This window comes from Microcebus murinus, chromosome 12 (assembly GCF_040939455.1).
Source record: "Microcebus murinus isolate Inina chromosome 12, M.murinus_Inina_mat1.0, whole genome shotgun sequence".
Taxonomy (NCBI): domain Eukaryota; kingdom Metazoa; phylum Chordata; class Mammalia; order Primates; family Cheirogaleidae; genus Microcebus; species Microcebus murinus.
Genome location: NC_134115.1, coordinates 27,897,585 through 27,924,235, shown reverse-complemented (window position 1 = coordinate 27,924,235; position 26,651 = coordinate 27,897,585). Strand labels below are relative to the sequence as shown.

General features: G+C 44.4%; 1 protein-coding gene across 1 annotated transcript; it reads right to left on the bottom strand.

Moving 5' to 3' along the window:
• Positions 1 to 419: 419 nt before the first annotated feature.
• Positions 420 to 26,597, bottom strand: KLF9 (KLF transcription factor 9). Its single transcript, XM_012782266.3, has 2 exons — positions 25,817 to 26,597; positions 420 to 3,888 (listed from the first exon to the last, which is right to left on the bottom strand). Exons 1-2 carry the CDS (start codon positions 26,319 to 26,321, stop codon positions 3,659 to 3,661), a joined length of 735 nt encoding a protein of 244 aa, XP_012637720.1. The 5' UTR covers positions 26,322 to 26,597; the 3' UTR covers positions 420 to 3,658.
• Between the last annotated feature and the right edge of the window lie 54 nt (positions 26,598 to 26,651).

Below are 26,651 nucleotides of genomic sequence, written 5' to 3'. Positions count from 1 at the left end.
GGCAAAATGTTTCTATTGTGCCTTTGAAACCCCAACTTGTGTGCTTTTATCAATATCATATCCTGAGAGCACAATCTGAACCTCTAACAATCACGAACCAGTTCCTAGTACACCCCTGCACAGTTGCATAGTTATGAGCTCCAAAAACCTCTTTAAGTGAGGTGCCTCAAAATATAAATATTCGCCTCCAGCATAATACAGTAATTCAAGGGACCTCTGCTCCACTGCTTCCTCAGAGGTGGTCTGTTAATAGTAAATACACACAAACCTGTACAAATATTGCCTGTGTTGAAAGGTACAGGGTAAAAATCATCTTTGCACTCATTCTAAAATGCCATGAGCACAGGTTAAAGTAGTAACTTTCATTATGGTGAAATGTACCCCTTTTATAACACATAATAGCTGGAACAATTCAATCTTTTATCATTTATTATTTTTATTTGGACAACATATATACATATGTACAAAATACCTACTGTCAGAATCCTCTTTTATAATTTCATTTGATTTACAAAAACGGGACAGCAAAATAACTTAGGTCACTAATACTGTACAAAAATAAAACTGATTAAACAGTTGTAAAGATCAGTATCTTACAGTGTTACAGATCATTCATCTGTTGTGAAAGAACATCTCAATCTATCCAGAGTGATGAGTACTGTGCTAAATCTATCTGCAAACTGACAAACTAATCGGTTTCTGTAATTATAACTACCAAATAGAATTCTCAAAAGAAGCATGATGTAGAGCTAGACCTTAAAGCCAGGGCATCATTCCACAATGGTGAAGGGCTTTCTTCTTCCCTAACCAAGGAGAGGAGATATCTTAACTCTAAAACTATTAAATTTTCCAAAATATGACAACTACTTACAATATTAGATAAAACAACTTTTCTTTCTTTTTAAACACCTGCAATAGTCTTTCAAAAATTCAGTTTGGTTAAAAAAGTAAACAAAAATTACTATCCTGCATTTGGATTTTCATAAGTTAAATCCATGGTCTTTTTAATATAAAAAGTAATTGTTTCATAGTTTTAGTGTTCAATGAACTCTAGTAGTCCTAGTTGAACCATATCTTGATAGAGTAAATCAATTAGAATGCTGGTTCCTGTTTTGTGACATTTTAAAACAGGACTTATCACAAAGAATAAAAAGCCTTGAGTTTATACGTTACATTGCTATAACATATAAGAGAATATCAAATGTGTGTTTGTCAACAACTTGAAAAGGCAAGTAGCAACTTTTTTGGGAAGTAAATTGTGCATTTTTTTTTTTCTTAAACAAGTTGCTGCATTTATATCCATCTAAGTGCTTGACGAAAGCCACATATAGATTTACTCCTGAAACTACAAAGATTGTCTTGACTGACTTTGCTTTGTTTTCCTTCGTTTCTTTCTGCGAGGGAAGGATGAGTCTTTCCAAGTTAGAAAGTTGCTAGGCAACCCAAACTCCTCACTCACTAAAAGGCAGCGTGCAGAGTATCACAAGCAGAACCATTCCATGAGCTCAGGAAGAAACAGGCAGCCTAACCTATTTCGTATGGAAGAACAGATGTCCTTAAAACTTATTTTGGACACAGAAATTAAAATTTGGTTTAAAATAAGTGTTTCAAAAATCTGAAACAGAGGTAGAAAGTGTTCTTTATTTTTCCTGACATGTTTTCTCGTGAGAAAACACTTTCCTTTTTATCCCATGGACTGCTCCCAGTCCCTAATGTTAAAAGCAGTTCTCTTGATAGAACTATTAATACAACTACGTCGGTTAAACGAAAAAAAACACCGTGCTAGTGATGGCTGTTGTCTTGGAAGTCGGAGTCAGCCGTGACCCGCGCCCGCTGCAGGAGCCCACACTCGCTCTGATTTGGAAATCGAGCATGTGTCAGGTGAAATAGGTAGGCACCCTATGTTTACACAACACATTTGAGAGCACATAGATAAACCAGAGTGCACCATAGCTCCCTGTTTTAAATATCAGATAAAATCGTCAGAAAGCGTAATTACTTCTGAAGAAAAAAAAAAATGTAAACATTTCCCCCATGATCACTGCTGACTCCCCTCATTTTGAGGTTTTTTTTTCTTTTTTTTTTTTTTCTTAACTATGAAAACTCAGTTCAGTTTCCTGGCCACTTAAAGGCCAAAATGAAGTTTTCAGATAAATGGCATATTATGGATGTAGTGGTTTCAGCCATTATAGACACCGAGATACAAGATACATAGTGGTGAGGATATTGATGTAAAAGGTACAGTGATGTGATTTCATTCATAGTATTCCAGAGTTCTCCAAAAGGGGTTATTTTGCGGAGTCCCCTCTGAAGTCATCGTGGTATTTTCCCTTGGCACTCACTACTTAAAGGGGTCTGTTTTTCTTTTCCTATTTCAGCTCCCTCTCCTTCGACATAACTTTTGCCCTTGGTAGTGGGAGTTTTGAAGGAACATGGGAGGGAGACCCACAAACCCTTTCCCCCCCCCAAAAAATAGGTGTTTCCAGATTTAGTTACTGTTATGCATCCATTCAAATAAAACCTAACAGAGTCAAAAAGTCCTCTCCCTTAGTGGCATTATGGTACAATACACGATGACGCTAACTAAAAGGATAGGAAAATTTGGAAAAGTTAATAGAGTTAAAATTCCATTGGTTCTTTTTATTATTTTTATTATTGTTATTTTAAAACACTACCCTCCTTCTCCTTCAGCATCTGTTGTGTAGATTCTGCCCTCACATCTCTGCCGTGATGTCTTAGGGAAACGTGGATATTGTAAAACAAGCAGATTATAATGTGGTGCCAGACAGAGTGTCTGCTTCTATCCTCAAAAGCATGTATTTAACTTATTCATCCTCTGCATTAGAAAATAAAAGTGCAGCTTATGTTCAACAAGGACAATTCATACAAAGCAAGTTTTAAAAGTTCTGTACTTAGTGTAACCTTCAAAGGTTTGTCTTGATTAGTATAAATTCAGACTCTGCTTACCCATTGACTATAAGTAACTTTTTTTTTGTTTTGTTTTTAAGTCTTTAGATGACAGATCATGCTGGAGTAGATGTGCTCTTGCTTGCATAAAGACAGCTGTGCTATGGCGTTTTTTTTGTTTTTTTTTTATCTCAAAAGTTAACGTGATTCAAGAGAGTGGTTTTGCTAAACAAACAGAAGCACACTCGTCATTACATTAAAAGGTAAGAAAACAATTCCGAGAGACAGCAAGCAGAAAGGGCCTAGAATCACTGCGTGAGGCCACAGGCTAACTCACCCAGTCAGACATATGTACACCAGTGTTGGATCTTTAAAATTCTACCCAGTCTTGGCCTTTTCCCTCTCCCCCCACCCCCCACCCACCCCTGGAAGAAAAAAAAAAAAAAAAAAAAAGGAGGAACAAAAAAAAAAAATAACCCAAAAGCATTTGCCTTCCCTCCAATAGTCAGAGACGGGTTCAGAGAATTGCCTCTGTAAGGGGACCAAGTGTGGACTTTGATCTTAGGCTACAATGTGCTTTTTAAAAAACAAGGCAGGGAGAGGAAAATCAGAATATTGACCAAAGAGCAGTGACTTCCTGTGCTGTCAGCATGCCTCTTCTGGGGCTTGGTTTCCATGTGTCCGTCTGGTTCCTGGGAGTGGTTTTTGTCCTTTCGGGGTCCATCCCTCCCTGGCTTCTGTGGGGAGCACCTCACAAAGGGTTGGCCAGCGCCTTTTTCGATCGCTTGATCATGCTGGGGTGGAACTCGGTGTGACGCCGGGCGTGCTTTGTGAGGTGGTCGCTCCTCATGAAGCGCTTCTCGCAGAGCGGGCAGCGGAACTGCTTTTCCCCCGTGTGGGTCCGGTAGTGGCGGGTCAGCTCGTCTGAGCGGGAGAACTTTTTAAGGCAGTCTGGCCACGTGCAGGGGAAGGGCCGTTCACCTAAGAGAAGGGAATGGAGACAGGATACAGTTTCAAGAAGACAGAAGAAAATTCTCGAGGCTGGTCAGGGTCAACCATCCCTATGACTCAAGGGATCAGTCCCTTGAATACGACCGTCATGGGCAGCACTGTGTCCTCCACCCCAAAAACCCATGTCTTGAAGCCCTAACTCCCCAGCACCTTAGAATATGACTGTATTCAGAGGTAAGGCCTTCAAAGAGGTCATGAAGGCTAAATGAGGTCATTAGGGTGGGCCTTGATCCAGTGACTGGTGTCCTTTTAAGAAGAGGAGATTACAACACAGACATGTGAAGATTAGGAAAGATGGTGTGGCCATCTCTAAGCCAAGGAGCCAAGGAGAGAGGCCTCAGGACAAAACCAACCCTCCCCACACCTTCATCTTGGACTTCTAGCCTCCAGAACACAGATTCCTGTTGTCTAAGCCGCCCAGGCTGTGGTTCTTTGCTACGGCAGCCCGAGCAGACTAACATGATGAGGAAATTGCTAAGAATCATCTTCTCTAAGCAAATGAGCTTGCTATTTTGTACCCCAGGGATCTCTTGGAAATTACTTTTTCTGGTTTTATTCTACACAGCTGACGGTTTCATGAATTCTCTCAGGAGTCCAAAGGCTGAGCCCTCTGCTAAAATTCCTGGCATCAGAGAGCTGGAACCAGCGTCCGGTCCAGCCAACCTCCCACCTGGAGCAGGTAGCGAGTGCTGGGGCATCTGTTGGCAAAAGTGTCCAGAGACAGGAGTCCCACCCCCGACAGGACAGCCTGATTGTCCTTGAGAGCCTCTGTCACAAACACTTCTTTACTGATGTGAAATCTGCCTTCCTGCAAAAGCCACATTTTAAGTCATATTGTCTTAACCCTAAAAATAAGTTTGTTCCCTCTGCCACATACTAAACCTTTAAATATCTGCAGACAGCTATCATGTCTTTCTCGAATTCTCTCTTCCCCAGACTAAACAATTCCAGTTTCTTCCATATTCCTCATGAAAGAAGAACTCACATGATAAAATAACAACGTACATGCAGGCACAGAGCTAAGAGTTTCCCGTACCCTTCTCACTGGATTCTTACAGAACACCCCACAAGGAAGCCCCATTTTACAGATGAGATAACAGAGGCCTGGAAGATCAGGTTATTTGCTCAGGGTCACACAACTGGAAAGGGAAAGCAGAGCCATGAATGGACCAGTCTACCCGACTCCCAGCCCCGTGAGGACTTGACAGCTTCCATGTCCTCTTCGTTCTGACTGCCTTCCTTGGATTCATGCTATTGTCTCTGTGTCCCACTTAAAATGCAGCTAAGCCCTGCCTGCCAGATGTGATCGAGCCAGCAAAGAGACCCTCCTGCTGCTCCCCTGGCCCCCAAGGTGATGTCGGGGTAGGGCCCGTGTCCACACTGGGGAGGGCTCACAAGCAGAAAAGTTCTTCAGCTGTTTGGGATGAGAACCCTTCTTGCTCCTCTTCTAAGTGGCGGCCACCACCCAGCTCCCAAGAACCGCCCACCTGCCTACTCTTCACATCTTTCCAATCATAGCCGAAAGCAGCTGTTCGTAGACACAGGACACACAGACCCCTGATGTCCACGGAACTCTCCAGACACTCCTTTGGTAGGTGTAAGAAGTGAATATTTTCTCACTCTTGTCCTGGCCTTCCGGGGACCCAGGGAGAAATTGCAGAGGTTGGGAGCTGTCCAGCACCGTACATCTGAATCGCCCAAAATTACTCGTTCTATTTCCCTCAGCTTCTCTTAACCTGTGCTGAAGGGATGTAGAAATGATGATAAAAACAAAACAAAGCCAAACAACTCTATCACTTTCTCCATAATCAATACATGACAAAGGTTTTATTTGCTGTTCTCTAAGCAGAGCCCTAGTCATAACGCCTTGTACAACCTACTTGTTCTTGCGGGAAATCCAATGTGGGCAAAGCAAACCTGTAGCAGCTGATTTTCTATGTGCAGGTCTAGGTAAAAATTCTCACTGAGCTCTGGGTTGAAAAGCTATGGCAGCAAAAGTCAATAGCAAGCCGGGCATGGTGGCTCATGCCAGTAATCCCAACACTTGGGAGGCTGAGGTGGGAGGATCGCTTGAGCCCAGTAGTTTGAGGCTGCAGTGGACTATGACTGGGCGACTGTACTCCAGCCTGGGTAACAGAGTGAGACTGTCTTAAAAAAGAAAAAAAGGCAATAGCAAACCAGTGAATACTGGGCCCTACCCAAGGTGGATGAGAGATTGGGGTTGCTGATGCATTTAGACACACTTGGAGGGAGGAAAAAAAGGAACCCCCCCCAAAAAAAAAACTCTACAAAGTCATGGAAGGTGAAAACTATACTTTTGCCATTTCTATTGTATAAATAGCATTTTCCCCCACTTCATCACAACCCAACAAGGCTAAGCTCTTGGGACAAGGATAATGTCACGTATGACTTTTGTCCTACTCATGCTGCCACGCATTTGGTAAATGCCCAAACGTTAAATACAGACCTCCCCACCGTCCCCTCAACACACAGAGTCTATTCATCCTCCAAGTCACTCGTATTGACCAAAACCTGCTCAGAAGTTACTGGGTTACTGGAGAAGACTTCTGGGCTACTCCAGAATTAGATTGCAGCCACGTCCACTCTAACTCCAATGAAGTGGCTATGGGGGGAATGTTCTTCTAAACCTATTATATTAAAAATATAATAATGAGGGGTCAGAACTCAAGTGATAAGTTGCAAAAAAAAAACCCCAAACCAAATCAAAAAGCCTCTCTGCTCTCTTCTTTTTGGAGCCCTCTCTCCACTGCTTTGACTTAGAGGTAAGGAAAACAATGAAAGAGAAAGGCTCGATGCCTGATAGGACAAAAACTCATCAGAAGTGGTTTTCTTGGAGGAGTGCTAATACTGTTCAGCCTGCTTGCTGGCATGTGTTACTCATTTCTTTCAAGTGAGTCGCTTGAAGAGGGGGTTCAATTAGTTGGAGGGATCTGTACCCACTGTGGGAAAAACGGACCAGAAGACGGCTCTGCTGTGGTCTAGAACTGGAAAGGAATGAGGTGCTTGCTCCCTCCGTGCTAGGAAGTTGGCTTTATAGAACTGAAAGTCAATGGAAAATCGTCACGAAGCCTGAATCAGCCGCAGGAACAGGCGAGCCGTTTTTATGCTTGCGACTCACATATATTTCAAGTGTAACCAGAGTCCACTCCGGCTGAATTCACTTTCAATCCGGCTCATAGCTACACTCCTGACTGCTCCTCTTGACGATCATGTTGTGATTGTTCTCACCACTCCCAATCCAGATGCTGCCATTGACCTCGCCGCCTCCCCCCTGAGGTGTTTCACAGAGAGAGGAGAGGGAGACCCGCCGAGCCCAAAGACCACCGAGAGCGACCGCAGCCTCTGTTGGACTCATAGAACTCGTACAATCAAGCTTACAGTTTCTAGGCATTTAAAAGGATCTGCTTGGAAGCGTGTTGCCGGGGCACTGGCCCCAGGATCATTTTGATGTATCTGAGATCCTTTGGAAAAACATTAGGAATTTTGGTCAAACATCTAGATCGGGGGGTGGGGGGGGCGGTTAGCAAAATACAGCCCACTGGCCAAATCTGGCCTGCCATGAGCTAAGAATGGCTTATACCGTTCTTATAGTTGGTTTTTACCAAATGGTTGGAAAAAAAAAATCAAAAGAAGAATATTTCATGACAGGAGAAAGTAATATGGAATTTCAATTTCCATGTCCACATCACAAGTTTTATTGGAAACAGCTACGCTCGTTGGTTTATGTATCATCTGCGGCTGTTGCTTTTCCACGAATGCAGCAGCATTGAGCACCTGCCGACAGAGACTGTGCGGCCTGCAAAGCTGACAATATTTAGTATGTGGCCCTTTACAAAAAGTGGGCTGATCCCTGATCTCAATCAGACGATCTGAACTTCTGCCTGGTGTACACCAGATTTTGTTTATTCAAATGTCTTCCAGAGCCAGACATGTTTAAAAAATAAATAAATAAACAGGTGTATGAGATCACAGGTCACAGTAGGATCCGTGCTTCCCTCACTTAGAGACATTCAAATTCAACACTATATATAAAACACAGGCTGGCCAACAGTGTGTACGCAGGCTGGATGCTGCTTGGGGACCTACAATCCGCAGCCCTTTGAAAAATCTTGCACCACTTTAGCACAGTGGAGAGTGTGCACGCCACCCACTGTAGGACACAGTCCTGCATGTTAATGATGGACACCTAGTAAGGTACCATTTAGAAAATGATATGTGTTTTTCACCTAAGAACCTATGGAATGGGGACATCACATGTAGAGAGGAACAGAATTTAAGGCTGAATGGGACCAGAGATGATTTGCAGAGGAGGAAGACAGGCCTTTCATCTCACAACCAGAGGGAAACTGAGTCAGGCCCTCTCAGCTCAGTGCTGAGGTCCAAAGGAGAAATGGTCAGCCTTCTTTACACCAGATGAATCACACCACAGTGTGATTCTCTATTAGAGAATCCTTAAGCTTGTCTTTAGCATTAACGAGTTACCATCCTCCTGGGGGGAAAAAAAACAACAGACTTGTACCAGTGCTTTATTTCTAGCCTTCCCAGGAAAACACACCCAGAGGCAGTGACACAATAAACTTGCTTTACTGGAGCAGAGCTGTTAACAGCACAAGCTTCTCATTATTTATAGGCCACTCCCCGCCCCTTTCAGCAACCAGCTAAGCACCTCTCACCGACTGACTCAGTTCAGAGCATAAAATAAACTTGATCAAAAGAGCTACTGAACACTCCACAAAATGTGTAAAGGACTTTCTCTGCAGACACAGAGGAGGCCTCCAGAATTCTCCTGGGCCTTCTGGTGGGTGCAAGAGCAGTGGCCTGGGGACTGCTGGCTAAGTACTGGAACAAAAAGATGCTCTTCGCTTTTGAGAGGGAGCTTCTGTCTGCCTGTGATTAGCTGATGATGCGAAGTGAAGCTTATTCTTCTTGGTGAAGTCCCGAAATGAATGCAGGTGAGTTCCCCTAAGAGAAGACAGAGGCCAGGGCCCCTGGCAAGTGCAGGGTTTGCTCCCTGTATGTGGCCAACCCTCCCATGGCTCCCCTGAGCTCAGATGAGCTGCCACCAAGGTCCTGCCTGGGGCCAGGGAGGCCCAGCCTCTGAATACCACCTTCTTCCTTTCTGGTTTTTCTCACCTTCCTTTTCCCAAGTCCAGGGAAAGGCCTAAAAAGGTCTAACCTTAATGGAGGCAGGAAGGTCAAAAATACAAAAATCAAAACCTTCCATTGCTTCTAGCAAAAGTAAACCAATCTGGTAAAAAAAAACAAAAAAAAACAAAAAACAAATCTAAGGGATGTAGGCTTCCTTTTCAGAACAGAACTCTAGAAGTGTCAATTAAGAATCACAGCTTCTTGTAGATGTACAACACCAAGGCTTCTTCTGGAGGGAAAATAGTTTTTTTGATCGCGGAAAAGCAACTAGGATTCCACAGATAAAAAGATAATTTGATATTTAAAAAAATCATATTGATATTTCCCATTTTAATGGGCCACTACACACATGCAGACACATACACATTTTGACTTGATGGATGCAAAATGCTATTTGGTAAAATTCAATATCCAGCCCTAATAAAAGCTTTTAGGAAAATAGGAGAACAATTACTTAACAGGATAAAAAATGTAGATCTGAAACCGTTCCCCAGCAAAGTCAATAGTAAATTAAAGGTAGCATTCCTACTAAAGTCAAGCCCAAACCATAAATGGACACCCACACCCATCATTACAATTTAACATTGATCGGGAAAAGCTAGGGAATGCAATCAGATAACAAGGTAAGAAGTAAATGGTGAGAGGGAAGAAGTTTATGAAATAAAAATTATATGCAGTTGATACAATCTTCTATTTGGAAAGTCCAAGATAAATAACTGAAAAATCTAACATAAATTAAAAATGTATGCATACATATAAATATACAAAAGAGCGATGGTTTTCTTAGACACTGATCATAAGCAGTCGGGATAAGCCTAACAATGAAAGTTCAGGACCTTCATGAACAAAGCCATAAAACCTTGATGTAAAAGAAAATAAATAGATGCTTCTCATGCTCTTAGATTATAAGACTCAATGGTGTGAATACAGCAATTCTGTATAAACTAATCTATGAAAGCAACACACACCAAAAGGAGTTCTTTTTCTTGAACTTGACAAAATTATTTCTAAAGCTCATTTGAAAGAATAAACATGCTCAACTTGCCAGGGAAATTCTGTGAAAGAACAAATAAGTGCACACTTGCAATACCAGTTATTAAAATATATTACTAAAGCTGTAATAATGAAAATAGTGAAATACCACCATAGGAAAAGACAAACCAGTGGAACAGAGTAGAGTCTGAAAATAAACCTAAGAATCTATGGGGATTTGGTATATGGTAAATGAAGAATTTCAAATCAGTGAAGCAAAAAAGGTTTGATTCAATAATTGGCATAGATATCAGGTAAAAAAAAATTAAATCTGGATCCCAACCTTACACTTTTCACTCAAATAAATTCCAAGTGGGCTATAAAAGCAAATATAAAAATAAAATCATAAAGATAAAAGAAAATATAGGTGAATGTTTTATAATCCTGAAATGGAGTGAGACTTTCTAAACATGAAACCAAGACCAAAAATCCTACTTGGAGGACAGTTTTGAATACATAAAAATGTTAAACTTCTGGATGGCAAAAATATATATATAAGTAAAAAAATTTAAGAACCAAAACAATGAACCAATGAAAGAAATTGCAGCATAAGACAAAAGGTTAAAATCTATACTATTAAAAGGACTTGCAAATATTAATTAAAAAGCCCAATTTAATAAGAGTAAACTAGACTGCAAATAAACAATTTATAAAATAAAAAAGATTAATGACCAAGAAATAAATATGGAAATGTATTCAATCTCACAAGTAATCAAAACATGCCAATGAAAACACCAAAAAGATACCTGTGAGGCTGGTGAAAATGTTAAAAAGTCTGGAGGCATGAAGGAACAGGCCCTGTGCCACACTGTTGGGACTTATAATTAACCCAGGGCCATCTGGCAATATTCTTCTGGAAATTAGTTTTGGTAACAACTAATTTGGTAATAATCAGATAGGGACATGAAAATATACAAGGTTACTAGCATTGCTTATGAGAGCTAAAAGTTGGTAACAGCTAAAATGTCCAACAATAAAGAGCTAGAGGCCGGGCGCTGTGGCTCACGCCTGTAATCCTAGCTCTTGGGAGGCCGAGGCGGGCGGATTGCTCAAGGTCAGGAGTTCAAAACCAGCCTGAGCAAGAGCGAGACCCCGTCTCTACTATAAATAGAAAGAAATTAATTGGCCAACTGATATATATATGTAAAAAAATTAGCCGGGCATGGTGGCGCATGCCTGTAGTCCCAGCTACTCGGGAGGCTGAGGCAGAAGGATCACTCAAGCCCAGGAGTTTGAGGTTGCTGTGAGCTAGGCTGACGCCACGGCACTCACTCTAGCCTGGGCAACAAAGTGAGACTCTGTCTCAAAAAAAAAAAAAAAAAAAAAAAACAAACAAAGAGCTAGTGTAACACACCGTAGCAGATCCATACAGTGGAATACTATGCAGCTGTCAAAAAGGCACCAGATTGTTATACAATGAAATGGAAAGGTGTTAGCTATACACTGCAAAGTGAAAAGGGCAGTGTATGACTACACGTCGAGAGAAAAGAATCTTAGAGGAATATATACAAAATATGAACAGTGGTTATTTACTGGGGAAAAGAGTAACTTCTACCCCTTCCTGTAATTTTCCCCTGTATCTTGTGATTTTTTTAAACAGGGAGTATAAACTTCTTTTATAATGAGAAAAATTCAGAAAACGTTATTTCAATATTTAAGTCTTACTGAAAACAATGATAAATTTGAGTTTAAATTGCTCCACAAATGGGTTGATCAAGAATATATTCCACGGGGGCGGGGTTGGTGGCTGGGGTGTGATTTACTTTCTATGGAGAAATTACTGGGACACTCCAAGTGTCCAAGACCAAAGAAAGGAGAAGATTCATTCTGTTTCCTTCTCAAAAAAAAAAAAAACTGTTAGAAAGTCAGAAACTTTCTGACCATGCTACATCTGTTGTCTCACTCCACCCCTACCTCCTCCTCTCTTTTTTCCATATGTGACAGGGAAGTGGCTCTTACAAGGACAGACAGGAACCTTCCCTCAGAGGAGGAATTACACACACAGGAACAGCAGACCAGAGTGTCCTCGATAGCAAGCAGGTGAGGCGTCAGATCATGAAGAGGTAGGTCCACAGACCAGAGAGCAATAAAGCACTCCTCGTGGACCAGGCTGGGGGGGCGTGCGTCCACACAGACCTGCCCACACCCCAGGCCTCGAGCAATCCATTGTCCGTGACCATCTGGCCTCTCTCCCCACTGGAAAGCAATGCTGACTTGCAGGTACAAAATGGGAGCAGTTGCTTTTTTTCCATTTTCCATTACCGTCGCATGCAGAACCACCAATACACACGACAGAAGAGGTGTGGGGGCCACTTCTGGGTACAGAGAATTCCACATTTCCCTGCATGAAGTTCCCTGTTAATTTCAATTAACACTGAACTCAAAAATCAAGAAACCAAAAGCCTCCTGTTTGCCAGAAATATTGCTTCCCATGTAGATGTTTTGAATGAATAAAAATGCTTGATAGGCTTTGAAAGAATAATCCTGCTTGAATGCCATCCCATCGCATTACCATTTGCTCCTGACCTCTCACTGACTCCTCCTTATGATTTGGATTCCTTTGCTATGTTATTTCTTGATACAGAGAGACACAGTAGAGCTTAGGTGTGAGAATGTACTTCCTGGGCCCTGTGTTTAGCTGTGGGAAGCAGCTTGTCCGATACTTTAGGTTCTAGAATGGGAAGCGGGTATGTGTCTGTAACATCCGTACACAGCGCTTCCTCATTTAAGCCTGTCGGTGTCCAAGATGCGAGCTTCTGTCTGAATTTTGCTCACACATCCCCAATCTCCGCTGATCTGTGAGATAGCTCGTGCAGTCCCAGCAGACCTCAAACAAAAGGCGGCGGACAACAGATTCTTAACTCCTTAGATCTTCAACTCAGCGCGAGCTATGTATGTCTCAATGCCTCAGTTATATGGCCCCCATCTCAGAAGCTCTGCAAAGAGAGCAGAGGCAAAATCTGGACTCTAAACATACATTTTTAACACAATGAAAGTCTGCTTCTTGGTATAGTTGGATAAAAGATCACATTTAAGTCGGAGGCACATAATTTAGATTTGGATGAGATCTGGGCAAGCCTCTAAAGGCCCCGGGGGGTGAAGTGACCTCCTCACACTCACACAGCTTAGTCCCTGCAAGACCAGGCCCAGCTTGGTTCATTCTCAGATTAGCAATACTCCCGCAGGCCCAGACTGTGCTGCTTCCGCCCAGTTATTTGCGGGAAAGATAAATAATAAATAAATATCTACTAGGCAGTAAACATTGGATAGGAAATAAAGGCATAATGGCAAAGCTATCCTGACAATACAAACTCTTTGAATTTTTTGCATTTTTGATGATTTTCATGACCATTGAATTCAAATCTGTCATGTTTCAAAATGAAGCCAACTCACAAGGGCAGATGACTTGCCCAAGGATACCCTGCACAGGACTGTGTGATCAGATTAAAACTGGTTTTCAAATCGCTCTTCTGTTTTGTGCACAAAATGAGATTAGACATGAAAGAAAAGCCCAGGCCCAACTGAAAGTAGAGAGAACCTGTCCCTGTGTGTGTTTCTAATTCTCTGACTCCCAGGCCCTTTCTTCTGGATGCATTGCCTCGGGGAAGTCTGACAGTTTAAGACAAGGAAGTTGCTACTGAGCTTTAATTTTCAAAATAGTATTTAAAAAATCCAAATTATGGCTGGGCGTGGTGGCTCACGCCTGTAATCCTAGTACTAAGGGAGGCCGAGGCGGGAGGATCGCTCAAGGTCAGGAGTTCAAAACCAGCCTGAGCAAGAGCAAAACCTTGTCTTTACTAAAAATAGAAAGTAATTGACCAACTAAAAATACATACAAAAGATTAGCTGGGCATGGTGGCACCTGCCTGTAGTCCCAACTACTCGGGAGGCTGAGGCAGGAGGATCACCTGAGCCCAGGAGTTTGAGGTTGCTGTGAGCTAGGCAGACGCCATGGCACTCTAGCCAGGGCAACAGAATGAGACTCTGTCTCAAGAAAAAAAAAAAAAAAAGTAAATCCTTAAACTTAAACTCTTTTGATTTGCCAGAGTTTCCCACCCAGAAATGAGGGGTACAAAAAGAGATTTGGAGGGGCTGTGTTTACAGGACAGACACGGAGGTCTCTAAGAAATGCCAAGAGCTCTTTACTCTCCTTGTAGAGACAGGCTTAGGAAGTCCCCAGGGGTAGCCACTGCTGCCAGGCTTGCCCAAGGCATGACAAGAGCCTGTGTGACCCCTATGGATGTCTCCACACATGCCATGGCACCTGAGGGTGGGTAGCCATGGCTGACAGGGGTTTCACTGCCTGCACCCCTCCAAATGCAGGTGGGGAAAAGGATCGTGTGTTCCTGAGCCCCGAACCATACTGTTAGAATGCCACTGGAAGACTGGGTCACAGTGTGAAGACATAACACCCAGAGCCACTTGCAAAAGACGTCTTCAGCAGAGGATATCAGCATGTGAGGACAGTGACACAAGCAAGTGTATGACATCCCAAAGGATGCATGCCACATGGATAGTCCTCCTGTGATGCCAGGAAAACAATAGGTGAGCCCCTTGGATACCAAACAATAGATCACTCCCAGGAGAAAAGGCAAAAGACCCCAAATCAGAGCAAGAACCCTGATTTTGCAAACATTTACCCAACAGAGAATAAAATGTAATACACTAGTGACTGAGCCCCTAAATTGCCAAGATAAAATGTTCCCCCAATAGCAGAAATGGAGAGACTGATGCCTGATTAGGAAACACCTACGGTACCTGCCAGCTAGGTTGTGGCACTCGTAAGAATTTGTAGTGACTGGTAGTGCTATTCCAGCAAGTGTTTCTAGCATTTTCCGTCTGGGATCAACCTCAGCATATTGCTGGTACCAGAGTAAGGCTTGTGACGACCATAAATCCTACTCACACATGTCACATGAGCCACCACCAAAAAGTTTCTCAAGCTTTAACCCCTCTACTCCGGGGATGGAGCGAGCCACTAACTCACATGGGTTGCTATTTGTCACCAAAGACCACAAAGAACTGCAGGTCAGAGCTGTGCAACCTTCACAAAATAGCCCCTCACAACTCCCCCCTGAGATCTCAGAGGAGGAATGCAGCCCCCTCCTCGGGCGGACATTCCTGGGTACTGTTTCAAAATTTGGGAGCAAGCAGCACTTTGAGAAGAAATGCCTCTGGCCAGGGGAGTCAGCTCAGGCTCTTTCATGCTGGGAACCCCTGGCTCAGTGGGAGAATGTTCACTGGATGAGCATTAAAACATTAATGGTATAAAACTTCTGTAGAATTATGGTGGCACAGAGATTTAAGTCACTATAAAAGTGTTTTTGTAAGTTATTTTTAACCTCTACTTTTTGTCTCTTATGATTTATTATAGTGTTTTTGTTGGGCATTGTGCACACTGAATAGACTCCTGAATCTCAATGAGAATTGCTATATAAAAGCTCATCTCTGTATAGACTAGTCCTTTATCTATTAGCACACAGGGTAATAAATGCTCGTGTAAACATGATTCATTTCCCTGGGCATTAAAATGGACAGAATGGAATTAAGACCAAGTGAATGGCTTTCAAGATCACACTGTTGCTGTTATACTTGTTCCATGTAAGGCTTCTAGATCATCTAAATGGAAGGGCCTGTGGGTAGGTGCCTGAGCACATGTTAACACATGTCGAAAGAATCTGTTTTCTGCAAAGCTCCTTCTGTATCTTCACGTTGGCCTGTCTTTTAGGTTGAACTCCAGAGACAGTTTAGAGCCCTTTCTTGTCAAGGGGAAGGAAGATATGGAGAAAAAATATTGTCATACTGCTTTATCCCTTGTTTTGTCAAATTCTGCTCTTTGGAATATCCTGTCTGTAGTTCTAAATGGGCTGAAAAAGCGAATAGGTGTTGGTTTTGCCTTTCTAGAATTTATTCTCTTTGGGGTAATAAATAGCCCACCCTGAGTCTCCTTTTGGCAACCACCCCTTCCCTACTCTGAGTCTATGTAATTCCAGAGCGGTCACCCCATGCCCCCAGACCCAGTCATACTACGGTGATTCATTTCAAGGACGGGAACACAATTGGAGCTCAGTCATGGAGCTTAAAGCCTGAGACTTTTGCTGGAATCATCAGGAATGAGAAACTGTCTTTCCATGGGGCTTGAAGGGGCAGGATGTGAGTCTGGAATCACTAGCAGCCACCTCACCACCATTCATAAAGCCCACCCATGACTGAGGCCAACAAGAAAGACAGACAGCAAAGCTGAGCCGCAGAGAGGCAGACACTGACTACCAGCATCCAGACATAACCCAAACTAGAGCTACCCCTGGGTGTGTTTGCAACTTGAACCAATAAAGTGCTATATTTTATTAAGCCTGCCCAAGTTTGGATTCTGTTGCTTGCAACCAAGAGTCCTGACTAATATAAATAGCTATGGTTCCCCAACCGGGTTCTTTTTCAATTGGAAGGAAACAGCTTTGGGATAACTCTGGAAAATACAGGGTAAGTGTGGGCAGAGTCCAAGATTTCTGCTGACACTACTCATGAAGGTTCACGAAAACCAACCACAAGCTAGAGTTAGAACAACACAAGAGTAGACAGCTAAACACCAGTGGCTTTGCGGCCAAATCCAAGAGAGCTTTGTAAAACACAAGGTCTCTTCTCACTGGCAGAAACCCCAGGGGTCTGGGTCAACAACCATTCATGCACAACGTCAGGTACCTAGAACCAGACTAGGAAAATTCCAGTGTAACCTTGGACTAGGTTAACTAATTCCAATTCTGATTGCTCCTATTAAAAGAGGATAACAGTACCTTTCTAGCTCATAGGATTGCTGTGAGTTTAAATGTGAGAATGCATGTAAACCATTTAACCTGGAACCTGGCATATAATAAATGATGTTATCCTTATTGTTACTATTACTGACAAAATCCATAGTGCCTGCTGTCAGCATTTAGTACAGCTTTTTGCATGTCACAGTCACTCAATAAATAATTTAAATGAATGAGAAATGCTGGATAAATCCAGAATTCTAAACAAAAATTCTAGGAATCTCAAGGGCTTCTAGGCCACACATAAAAAATTATTTTTAATTATGATAATACTCAGTATATGGGGACATGATGCTAAATGTTTTAAATACCTCATCTGAATTAAACCTCATAACTTCATGAATATATAATGACTGAGCTCCATTTTACAGATGAGAAAACTGAGGCTCAGAGACGTTATGTATCGCCTGAGTTTTCATATTTAGAGACTGGAGGAGGGAGGATTCAAAGCCACGTCTGAGAGACCTGAAAGCTTGTGCTCTGACTGCCCTCTACCTTCTGAGTCTGTATTGAGGGTAAAGGTCTCTCCTGGAGGCCCCTCACATTCAAATTCCTTAGAGTGGACTGGTTTCCTTGTCACAGAGTCAATAAGTGGGTCAGGCCTTATTCTTCTTTTCTGACTGTCTTATCAAAGCTGACTCCCCAGAAGGGAAAAATGGTGAAAGCTTTTCTCCTTCCTCTATGTCTTTGAGCCAAGATGGTCTATAAGATTCCTTCCAGTTCTAAAATGTCCATAACTTCCAAGTGGGACTTTGTGGTTTTTGTCTATTGTCTACCCAACTGGTTCCCACTTTGGTTCAAGTCAGGTCTTTCGGGAGACACTCCCTTTGGCAAAGATGAAGGCTCAGCTTGGAAAACTGTTGAAACTTCACTGAATACAAAACACTGCTGCCTGCATTTCAAATCCTTGTCATTAATTTTGTATGGCTTAAACTCCAGTCTCTTTATTTTAATCTATTTAAATAAATGTCCTCACTAAAAAAAAAAAAAAAAAAAAAAAAAAAAAGGGCTCAACCTAGCCAGTCAGGGATGGATTCGTTTCTCCTGTTCAAATTTGTGATCGTTCTCAATTTCATGTAAAAAATAAATAAATTCAAGGGTCCAGGGGCTCTGGGCTTAGGTGGTGAGTTAACTGGTTCTCGGAGGTCTAGAACCTTTAGATCTCAGGTCCAGATTCTCAATTCTCAGGATTCCAAAGCCAACCCTACCATGATGAACTGAGATCTAGGGGGAAGCCTGCAGGCACAGCACCATAAACAGGTGTTAGACACAAGTGGAAAAGAATGTCTTGGAATGTCCCATGTAGAAAAAAGATGCATCTCACTCTCTCAGTGGGGATTGAACTCTTATGAATAATAATGTTAGTCCTATTATTTGCTGAGGGGACTGCTTGAGGCCGGGGATAAGACAAATGTTTACTCTTGGCCTTAATGCACCAAAAAGGTATTAAAGTTTCAGGAGGATTCCAGGAAGGGAGGAGTAGGAAATCTCCCAGCAGCTCTGCCTTGGGCTGTTTCAGAGTGCACACAGCTCCCATAAAAAGGGCAGAGGCTACACCGGCCAACTCCACCTCTGCCCTTTTGCCTGGTTAATTCCACGAAGCATCTCTTTAAACCAAGGTGTAAAAAAAAAAAAAAGTTAACCACAGACTGACATCCTCGGGAGAGCATGGGGAGAAAGAATCCAAATGAAAGAACTAGAAAGAATTCAAAATGAAGGGCAAAACCCCTGAACACCCACACAGCCAAACTTCAAGGCAAGGGCTTTAACATTTTCTGCTGAAAAACCATCCAGACTGCCTGGTACTCTCATGGGCTGCTGAGGAAACTGAGGCTCTGGGAAATTAAACAATGTTCCCAGAGTCACATGCTAGTCAAGGCAGAGAGAGAGGCAGCTTTGAACTCTGGTGATCGCTTCCAAACTCTCCAAGCCCCCTAAAATGTTTAAATGGAACAATCCCCCCATTTCTCTGGGAGGGTGGGCATGTGCATCTTTACAGACAAAATGATGGATGTGATGACCTCTCAAGGTCACTTCCAACCTCCAAGTTCTATTCTTTTGGTACTAACAACGGCTGCCACCAAGTGCTCTGGGTAAGGCCTAGGCCTGTGACTAACGTCCAACAAAAAGTGGGGCGGAGAGAGCGCCAGGATTGCTCAAAGACCACTGAAAGAGGATCTCATTTCTTTCCCTTTTTAACCATCTGTGGGGTGTTTTTTCTTCTTCCTTTTGCCCCTCCTTTTTGCGTGTGTTGCATGGAAACAGAAAGTGTCTTTGTACCAATTACTAGGCACTAATTTACGCTCTTCAGTGGGCGCTGGGCTTGCTGGAGAAACATTAGGAAAGGCGGGAGGGTCGGATGTGGGGGAGGACTCTAGCAGTAGAGGGAGGCATGGAGTGCCGCAAGCTTTTCCTCCAAGCCTGAGAACAGCCCAGGGGAGAGAGAGAGGAAAGAAAAACAAAAAACCCAGAAGATTTGGAAGTCAAGACTAGCAAACATGACAAAGCTGGATTTTTTTTTTAAAAAAAATCAAGAATGGTAATGATCATAAAGCATTCATAAATTAAATCTATCAAGGCCCCAATCAGAGCATGTCAGATTGTTTTAGGGGCTTCTGAAAGAGTGAAGACTGAGAAATCATCCGCCCACTTTTCTTCTCAATGAAAAGTATTAAGGAAAACCATTGTCAGCCACTTTCCCAATATGTCATATGATGTTTCTCCCTGGGAAGTTCAATCTGGGAATTTCCCACAGATGTTGCAGAATGACTAGTACTTGGGATAAGCGTCAACAATAGAGACAGGAATGCACATCTGACCCGTATGTTTAGAATCCAAGAATTCATTTCCCCCCCAGGTTACATCTTTGTGTCTGAAGGTAACAGGGTGTCACCATTCAAAAAGCACCAGATTTACTCTGGTACCTCCCTCCCCACCAGGGCCCCACTCACACCCCTCCCCTCCCTGTTCTCGCCACCCACAGAATATTGAGAGGAAAATCAAGGGAAACAATGCGTGCACTCTGTAATTTGACTCCACTTGTATTTTCTGTTGTGAAACAGTAACCCTGCCAACAGCAGCAGCCTCTCTGAGGCAAGCCCACTTTGTGTTTGCTAGGGCAGAGAGATGGAGGATGATGAAGGACAAGCAGGAAATGAGGGAGGAACAGCCGCTGGTCCTTCCTACTCGGGGACTAGGAATAAAAACCACAGGGTCCTGACAGCCTCTACCCCAGGGTGAGACTTCAGCAGTGACCTGGGGCCTGGGAGCTGTCTGGGCCATCTTTCCCTGGATTCAAAGGCCATTTTAGCCTCTTGTCTGAAACTCAGTAGCCCTTAGAAACCTATAGCCTATAGAAACCTCTATAGCTAGAAACTACATGCATGTGGCCCTTAGCTCTCTTCTAGAATGTAGATTATCATCTTTCCCTAACAGGATACTGACACCCTTTCTAGACATTCTTACCTGGGGTGTGTGTGGGGGGAGGGGCAAGTGATACCACCCCCCCAAGGGGCAAAAACTGGCTCTTTAGTGGGTGAAAAAAGCCTTAGCTATTAAAATGGTTTGTGGCCTTCTAACGGGGCATAGTCCATAACAGCTCTACAGTGCATCTGTGGCATTAAAATGCCATGGGAGGACAATTATTTTAAAAATGTCTAAAGTCTCCTTAGAGTAGAAATAATGAGAATAAGATAGAAAAAGTTACCTGTGCAAGTTGTGGATAGATCTTGGATGAAGCATGCCAGGTTAGGAAATACCATTCCATATCACTTTCAGGGACCCTCTGGAAAGAATGGGCAGAGAGACTGTGTCCTTACGGATCAAGGCACAGGGCTTCCATTCCACTCATGAAGAGAAGAGAAAGTGGCAAGGACTGGGCAGGGGTTACCAAATGGGCTGCCCAGAGAGCTAAGGCCTCTCAGTGTAGGGCCTGCGGCCAAAGGCCTTGCTCTGTCCCCGAAGCCCTGCCTCCCAGGTGATGAGTCCCTCTCACACCTTTGATGACACTAGACTCTTTTTAACCAAACAGTTGACTCCAAAGCCTTTTGCAGTAATTAAAGGAGAAGAGCGCAAGAGGCACAGGGCAACCTGGCACCTGTATAAGCAAAATCTTCTGCCTTGAGTTAGAGTTGGCCAGTGATGGACATTCCTAGAGAAGCCAAAAAGCCCGTTTCCCATATTGGAGGAGACCTTCCATCAGATATGCTAAGGATCCCAAGGAAATGTTCAAAGAGGACAAGGAGAAACAGAAGCAGCCACTTGGGGGGTTTGATAGCTCTGGATTTGATATAAGCTTCCTTTTGTTCTGCAATTAGTTTTTTTTTTTTGAGACAGAGTCTCACTTTGTTGCCCAGGCTAGAATGAGTGCCATGGCGTCAGCCTAGCTCACAGCAACCTCAAACTCCTGGGCTCAAACGATCCTCCTGCCTCAGCCTCCTGAGTAGCTGGGACTACAGGCATGCGCCTCCATGCCCGGCTAATTTTTTCTGTATATAGTAGTTGGCCAATTAATTTCTTTCTATTTATAGTAGAGATGGGGTCTTGCTCTTGCTAAGGCTGGTTTCCAACTCCTGACCTCAAGCAATCCTCCCGCCTCGGCCTCCCAAAGTGCTAGGATTACAGGCGAGATGCAACTGGTTTTTAAAATTTTTTTCCACAGGCTGGGCACGGTGGCTCATGCCTCTAATCCTAGCACTCTGGGAGGCGGAGGAGGGAGGACTGCTTGAGCTCAGGAGTTCAAGACTAGCCTGAGCAAGAGCGAGACCGTCTCTACTATAAATAGAAAGAAATTAGCCAAAATAACTAAAAATAGAAAAAAATTAGCTGGGCATGGTGGCGCATGCCTGTAGTTCCAGCTACCCGGGAGGGTGAGGCAGGAGGATTGCTTGAGCCCAGGAGTTTGAGGTTGCTGTGAGCTAGGCTGACGCCATGGCACTCTAACTCAGGAAAGAGCGTGAGACTCTCAAAAATAAAATAAAAATTTTCCCCAGAAATGGGGCATTATACTTGGGATTTGGGAGCTTCCTGATTTTCAGAATCCTATATCCAGTGTACCATGCTGTCATACCCAGCATGACTCCATATCAGCCTGTTCTGACCCATCAGAACCAATTCTGGGCTGGAATTAGGACGTGGTTGTTTCCTTCCCCAAAGGATATACTCCCCTTACCCCACACCTATAATCTGCCTATACTATATGTGCAGGGTGTCCACAAAGTCAGGAGATACAGGATAAACTTTTATTTTTTTTGAGACAGAGTCTTGCTCTGTTGCCTAGGTTAGAGTGCAATGGTGTGATCCTAGCTCACTACAGCCTCAAACTCCTGGACTCAAGCAATCTTCCTGCCTCAGCCTCCCAAGTAGCTGGAACCACAGGCACGTGTCACCGTGCCTGGCTAATTAAAAATAAATTTGTTTGCAGAGATGAGGTCTTGCTATGTTGCCCAGGGTGGCCTCAAACTCCCAGCCTCAAGTGATCCTCCCACGTTGGCCTCCCAAAGTGCTGGGATTACAGGCGTTAGGCACCATGCCTGGCCAAGATAAACTTCTTACATGTTAATTACATTTTCAAATAATATGCCCAATATATTTTCATGTGAAGTACTCTAATAAGATTTAATTGTTATTCTGAAGCAGCACGATAAATACACGAACTATCCAAAAAGTCTGGAAATGGAAAAGATTTGTAGTATCTTTTTTTTTTTCCCTTAGGATTAACCATGGATCTACAGCTTAAACTTTAGAGGTACATTACCTGAAATGATATCTGGTCTGGAGCTTAAGAAAAACAAATTGAACATATCATTAGAAAATGGAAACTAACATACTGCTTAAAAACAAGTTTATCCTCGGTTTCCTGATTTTACGGACACCCTATATATTACACACAATCTATAGGATCTAGCATTCTCAAGGGCATACTGTATGTGGAACCCTATTAGGTGCTTTACATATGTTATCTTGGCATATGAATCTGAGTTGAGGATAGTATCCCTATTTTACAGGATTAAGAAACTGAGGCTCCAGGAGTTTGAGGTTGCTGTGAGCTAGGCTGACGCCTCGGCACTCACTCTAACCTGGGCAACAAAGCGAGACTGTCTCAAAAAAAAGAAAAGAAAAGAAAAGAAACTGAGGCTCAAAGTAGAGGTTGAAAACTTAAATGCCAACAGAGACCACTTAAGCTATTAAAATAAGGGACACTTCTCCATATAATGAATGATTGGTGCAAGCCAATTGTTGCTAGGCAGGAATTTAGGCCCAGTATTGCCAGATCTTTTGATTTTTCCAGAGAAGCCAGAAATCTGGATTCATGCCGAAATTGTCTGATTTTTAGATGTTGGTAACTAATTAAATTTTTATAAACCCTGTGTTAGCCAAGCCAAACAAATCTGCAAAGCAAATTCAATCACATTGCAAACTCTGAATTAAAGTAACTTGCGTACAGTCTCAAACTAGAATACAGTGGGGCAAATCAGAACCAAGCTCAGTGGCCCTCAACTGTGTTTCTCCTCTTAGGACACAGCAGAAGTAGCTGCATTGAATTCAATGTCAATTCGTTTAACAGATTCAACTTCTAAAGCTAGTCTAGAAGATAGTCTATCCAAGAGGCAGCTGTATGAGGCTCTATTAGGAAGTGAGCACGCAAGAGGGATTTGAGGGAATGTTAGAGCTGCAATGAGCAAGGGGGTGTGGCAGCGATTTTAGCTCTTCAAATCTTCACAGAATGCAGACACTCCAAATGCCACCTCTGTCCACCTTCTGGATTTAACGTCAGCAGAAAGAAAATCAGGAAGCTCCTTCCCCCACTTCCAAGTGAATCTAACTTGAAGCTATATTTGAAATTGCCAAACACATGAGACCTCTGACAAGTCTCTTATTTAGAGTCTCCTTACATCCCTTCTCCGGCAGGAGTATGCTTCTGACAGTATTAACAGAGGCTGAGATTTTGGTTCAGCCATGCACTAGGATTACAGAGACACCCCCCCCCCACAAACATAGACACCTGCAATCACCACATCACTAGTGTCAAAAGACTGACTGCAGTATTTAAAACTGGATGAACATCTCACTTCGTTTTCTACTCTTGACTGTGCAAAAGGTTCTCCTGAAACAGCTGAGCCGAATGCCTTGCCTTATGGAGAATTAAAGAGCAGCACGCATGCACGCACACATAAGCAGCCATTTCTATAAATGCCTGAGAAAAGCACTCAGCCGAATGGCCCAGAATGCTGGAAATCCTGTTCCTCAGTCCAGACTCAGGTGGCTCCCAGAGGCACTGCAGGCCTCCCCAGCTGCACCACCGGGCAGCTCCCTGAAGGAGAAAATGCCTTTGCTCAAGGTGGCAGTGGGTGTCGATGAGAACAACTGAACTCCGGGAACATGGCTGACACAGCCAGGCCCGCCCAACAGCTGTTGGTGAGTAACACCCTCCAGTTAATATACCCCTACTTCACCCCCAGAACCCGATAAAGGTCACATCCTCCAATGCAGGCACACGCCTTTCAACAGCCTCACAGACACAAACTTTCAAATGTGCTGTTTGGTGGCAACCCAGATGAGGACTCCAAACAGAACCTGATTTTGCATTAATACGGAGGAAATCGTTTCATCCCAGTGCCAGCAGCCACCTCCACACGCACCAGTTTCCAAAGGAAATAAAATAGGAGAGGCAGTTACGTGGCCTTTCTCTTAAAATGCAAGGCAAAACAAAACCAAAAATTCCCAACCATTTTTAAAACCACCAGCCCAGGGCCTCATCTTAAAAGTATCAGACTATTACACCAAAAAACTACAATACTTTTCCAACTAATTCCAGCAGCACCCTCTTTAAAACACGGTGTCATAACACAGAGAGAAAGGGCTTAAGTGAGAGGGCCAAGCCCCAAGCCACCTTTTCAGAATCGCATTTGTAAAAGAACCTTTCTGAAGATGATTAGACAATATGTCCAAATGTGAATGCTTTCCAACTTTTTCTGTGCATATTAAACAGAAGCGACATAACTGGCTGACCAAGGTCCCTGGAAGCCTCCGAAGCCCATTTCATAAGAAAGATGTCTTCTAGCCACATTCACTAGTCCAGCCCTGCCTCCTGTCCTCCCAAGGAGGGACTCTTCCCCTAGACCTCCAGAACCGCCCAACATTCATCTCTGAGCCTTGACCTCGGGCAAGGACCACACCTCCCTGCTAATCGCCTGATTCAGGGGTGGAGGGTGAGAGACCTTAGTCACATGGCAAAAAAAAAAAAAAAAAAAAAAAATCAGCTCTGAAATCTAGCTCTTTGGGAAGGCTAACCAGTCGTGAAGTTAGCCCACCACTACTTACTCAAACTCCCCTGCTGCCTGAAGCAGTGTTATTTTAAACCTCTCAGGGGACTCTTGGCCAAATTTAAAACCACCTTGGCAAGCCCTGAAAAGTAGCAGACATCCAGCTAAATGAGTCCTTAGTCATCCCTAAAAGGCTCGAAGTAAAGTGCGCCGCTTCCCCCCTAGGTTGCAGCCACTTCTCTGCAACCCGACGAGGGAATTAAATAAAAGATACGCCATCTGACTCCCCCAGCCAGCGTCTTCCCAGGTGGGGTGGCCCCACCGCCGCCGGGTGCGGGAGTCCCGGGGGCGGGGCGGGACGGGGAGGGGCGGGCCCCGCTCCCCGCGAGCCACGCACAGCTCTGGCTCTGCTCGCCGGTTTAGGGCTCTCCGCGGCTCTGGGGACAATTAAGCAGAGTGAGCTTCCCGCTTCTGCAGAGTTAAATTATTTAAAGAGTTAAACCGCATCTCGTCCAAAACGTTTGCACCCTTTCGGCGGAGCGCGGGGTCCCTAACGCCCAGGAAGGCTGCCCGGCCAAAGGTTAACTAACCCCAGAGCTCGGGGGAGAGGGCGACGCCGCTAACCTGTATGCACTCTGTAATGGGCTTTAAGATGGGAGGATTTTCCATAGACTTTCCCACAGCCACTGTAGGGGCACTTGTGCCTCTTTTCGGAGGCGTGTTTCCCCTTCGCAGCCACTCCAGGGTGGAGGAGGGAGAGCGGGCTGGGCGCGCTGCCAGGATCCTGTCTCTCCTCCGGGCTGTGGGAAGGACTCGACCCAGATTCGGTGGTCACGTCGCTGTCGGATCCCATATCCTCATCCGGACTCTCCAGACTGTCGCTGCACACCGAGGGGGTCTGGATGGGTCGGTACTTGTTCAGGTCCAACAAGCTCTTGGCGATGGTGACCAGCGTGCAGTAATCCTTCCAGGTGTCCCCCGGGTCACCGTGCTCCTTGGTCACCTCGCGCTCAGGTAGTCGCAGCCGCTCGGCGTCCGGAGCGCCCCCATGCTCCGGCACCGCAGCGCGGTTCGAAATGGAAACCAGACACTGGGCGGCCACGAAGTCCATGTAGGCGGCCGCGGACATGGTGCGGGCGACAGCAGCCCCGGCGGCGCGGCCAAACTTGGCGGTGGCTCCGGCGGCTCGGCGAGCTAGCCCTGCCCCGGCCTCGGACGACGAGCGCGGCGCGGCGCGGCGCGGCGGCCAAGGGGGCGGGGGCGCGGGGCGCTTCCTACTCGCGGGAGCGCCGAGGCGACCTCAGCCCCTCATCTTTACGTAACCGGCAGCGCCTCCGCACGCAGCATCCACGGCCCCGGGCTCCGCCGCGCCGCCGCCGCTCGCCGCCGCCCCTGCCCCGCGCCGGCCGCGATCCCCCGACGGGCGCGCCGGCCCCTCCGCGCCGGCTCCCTTGGAAAG

Coding starts and splice junctions, on each gene's coding strand:
- KLF9 (XM_012782266.3), bottom strand. CDS start 26,321: ATGTCCGCGGCCGCCTACATGGACTTCGTGGCCGCCCAGTGTCTGGTT. Junction 3,889..25,816: donor CCATTACAGAGTGCATACAG/GTTAGCGGCGTC, acceptor CCCTTCTCTTAG/GTGAACGGCCCTTCCCCTGC.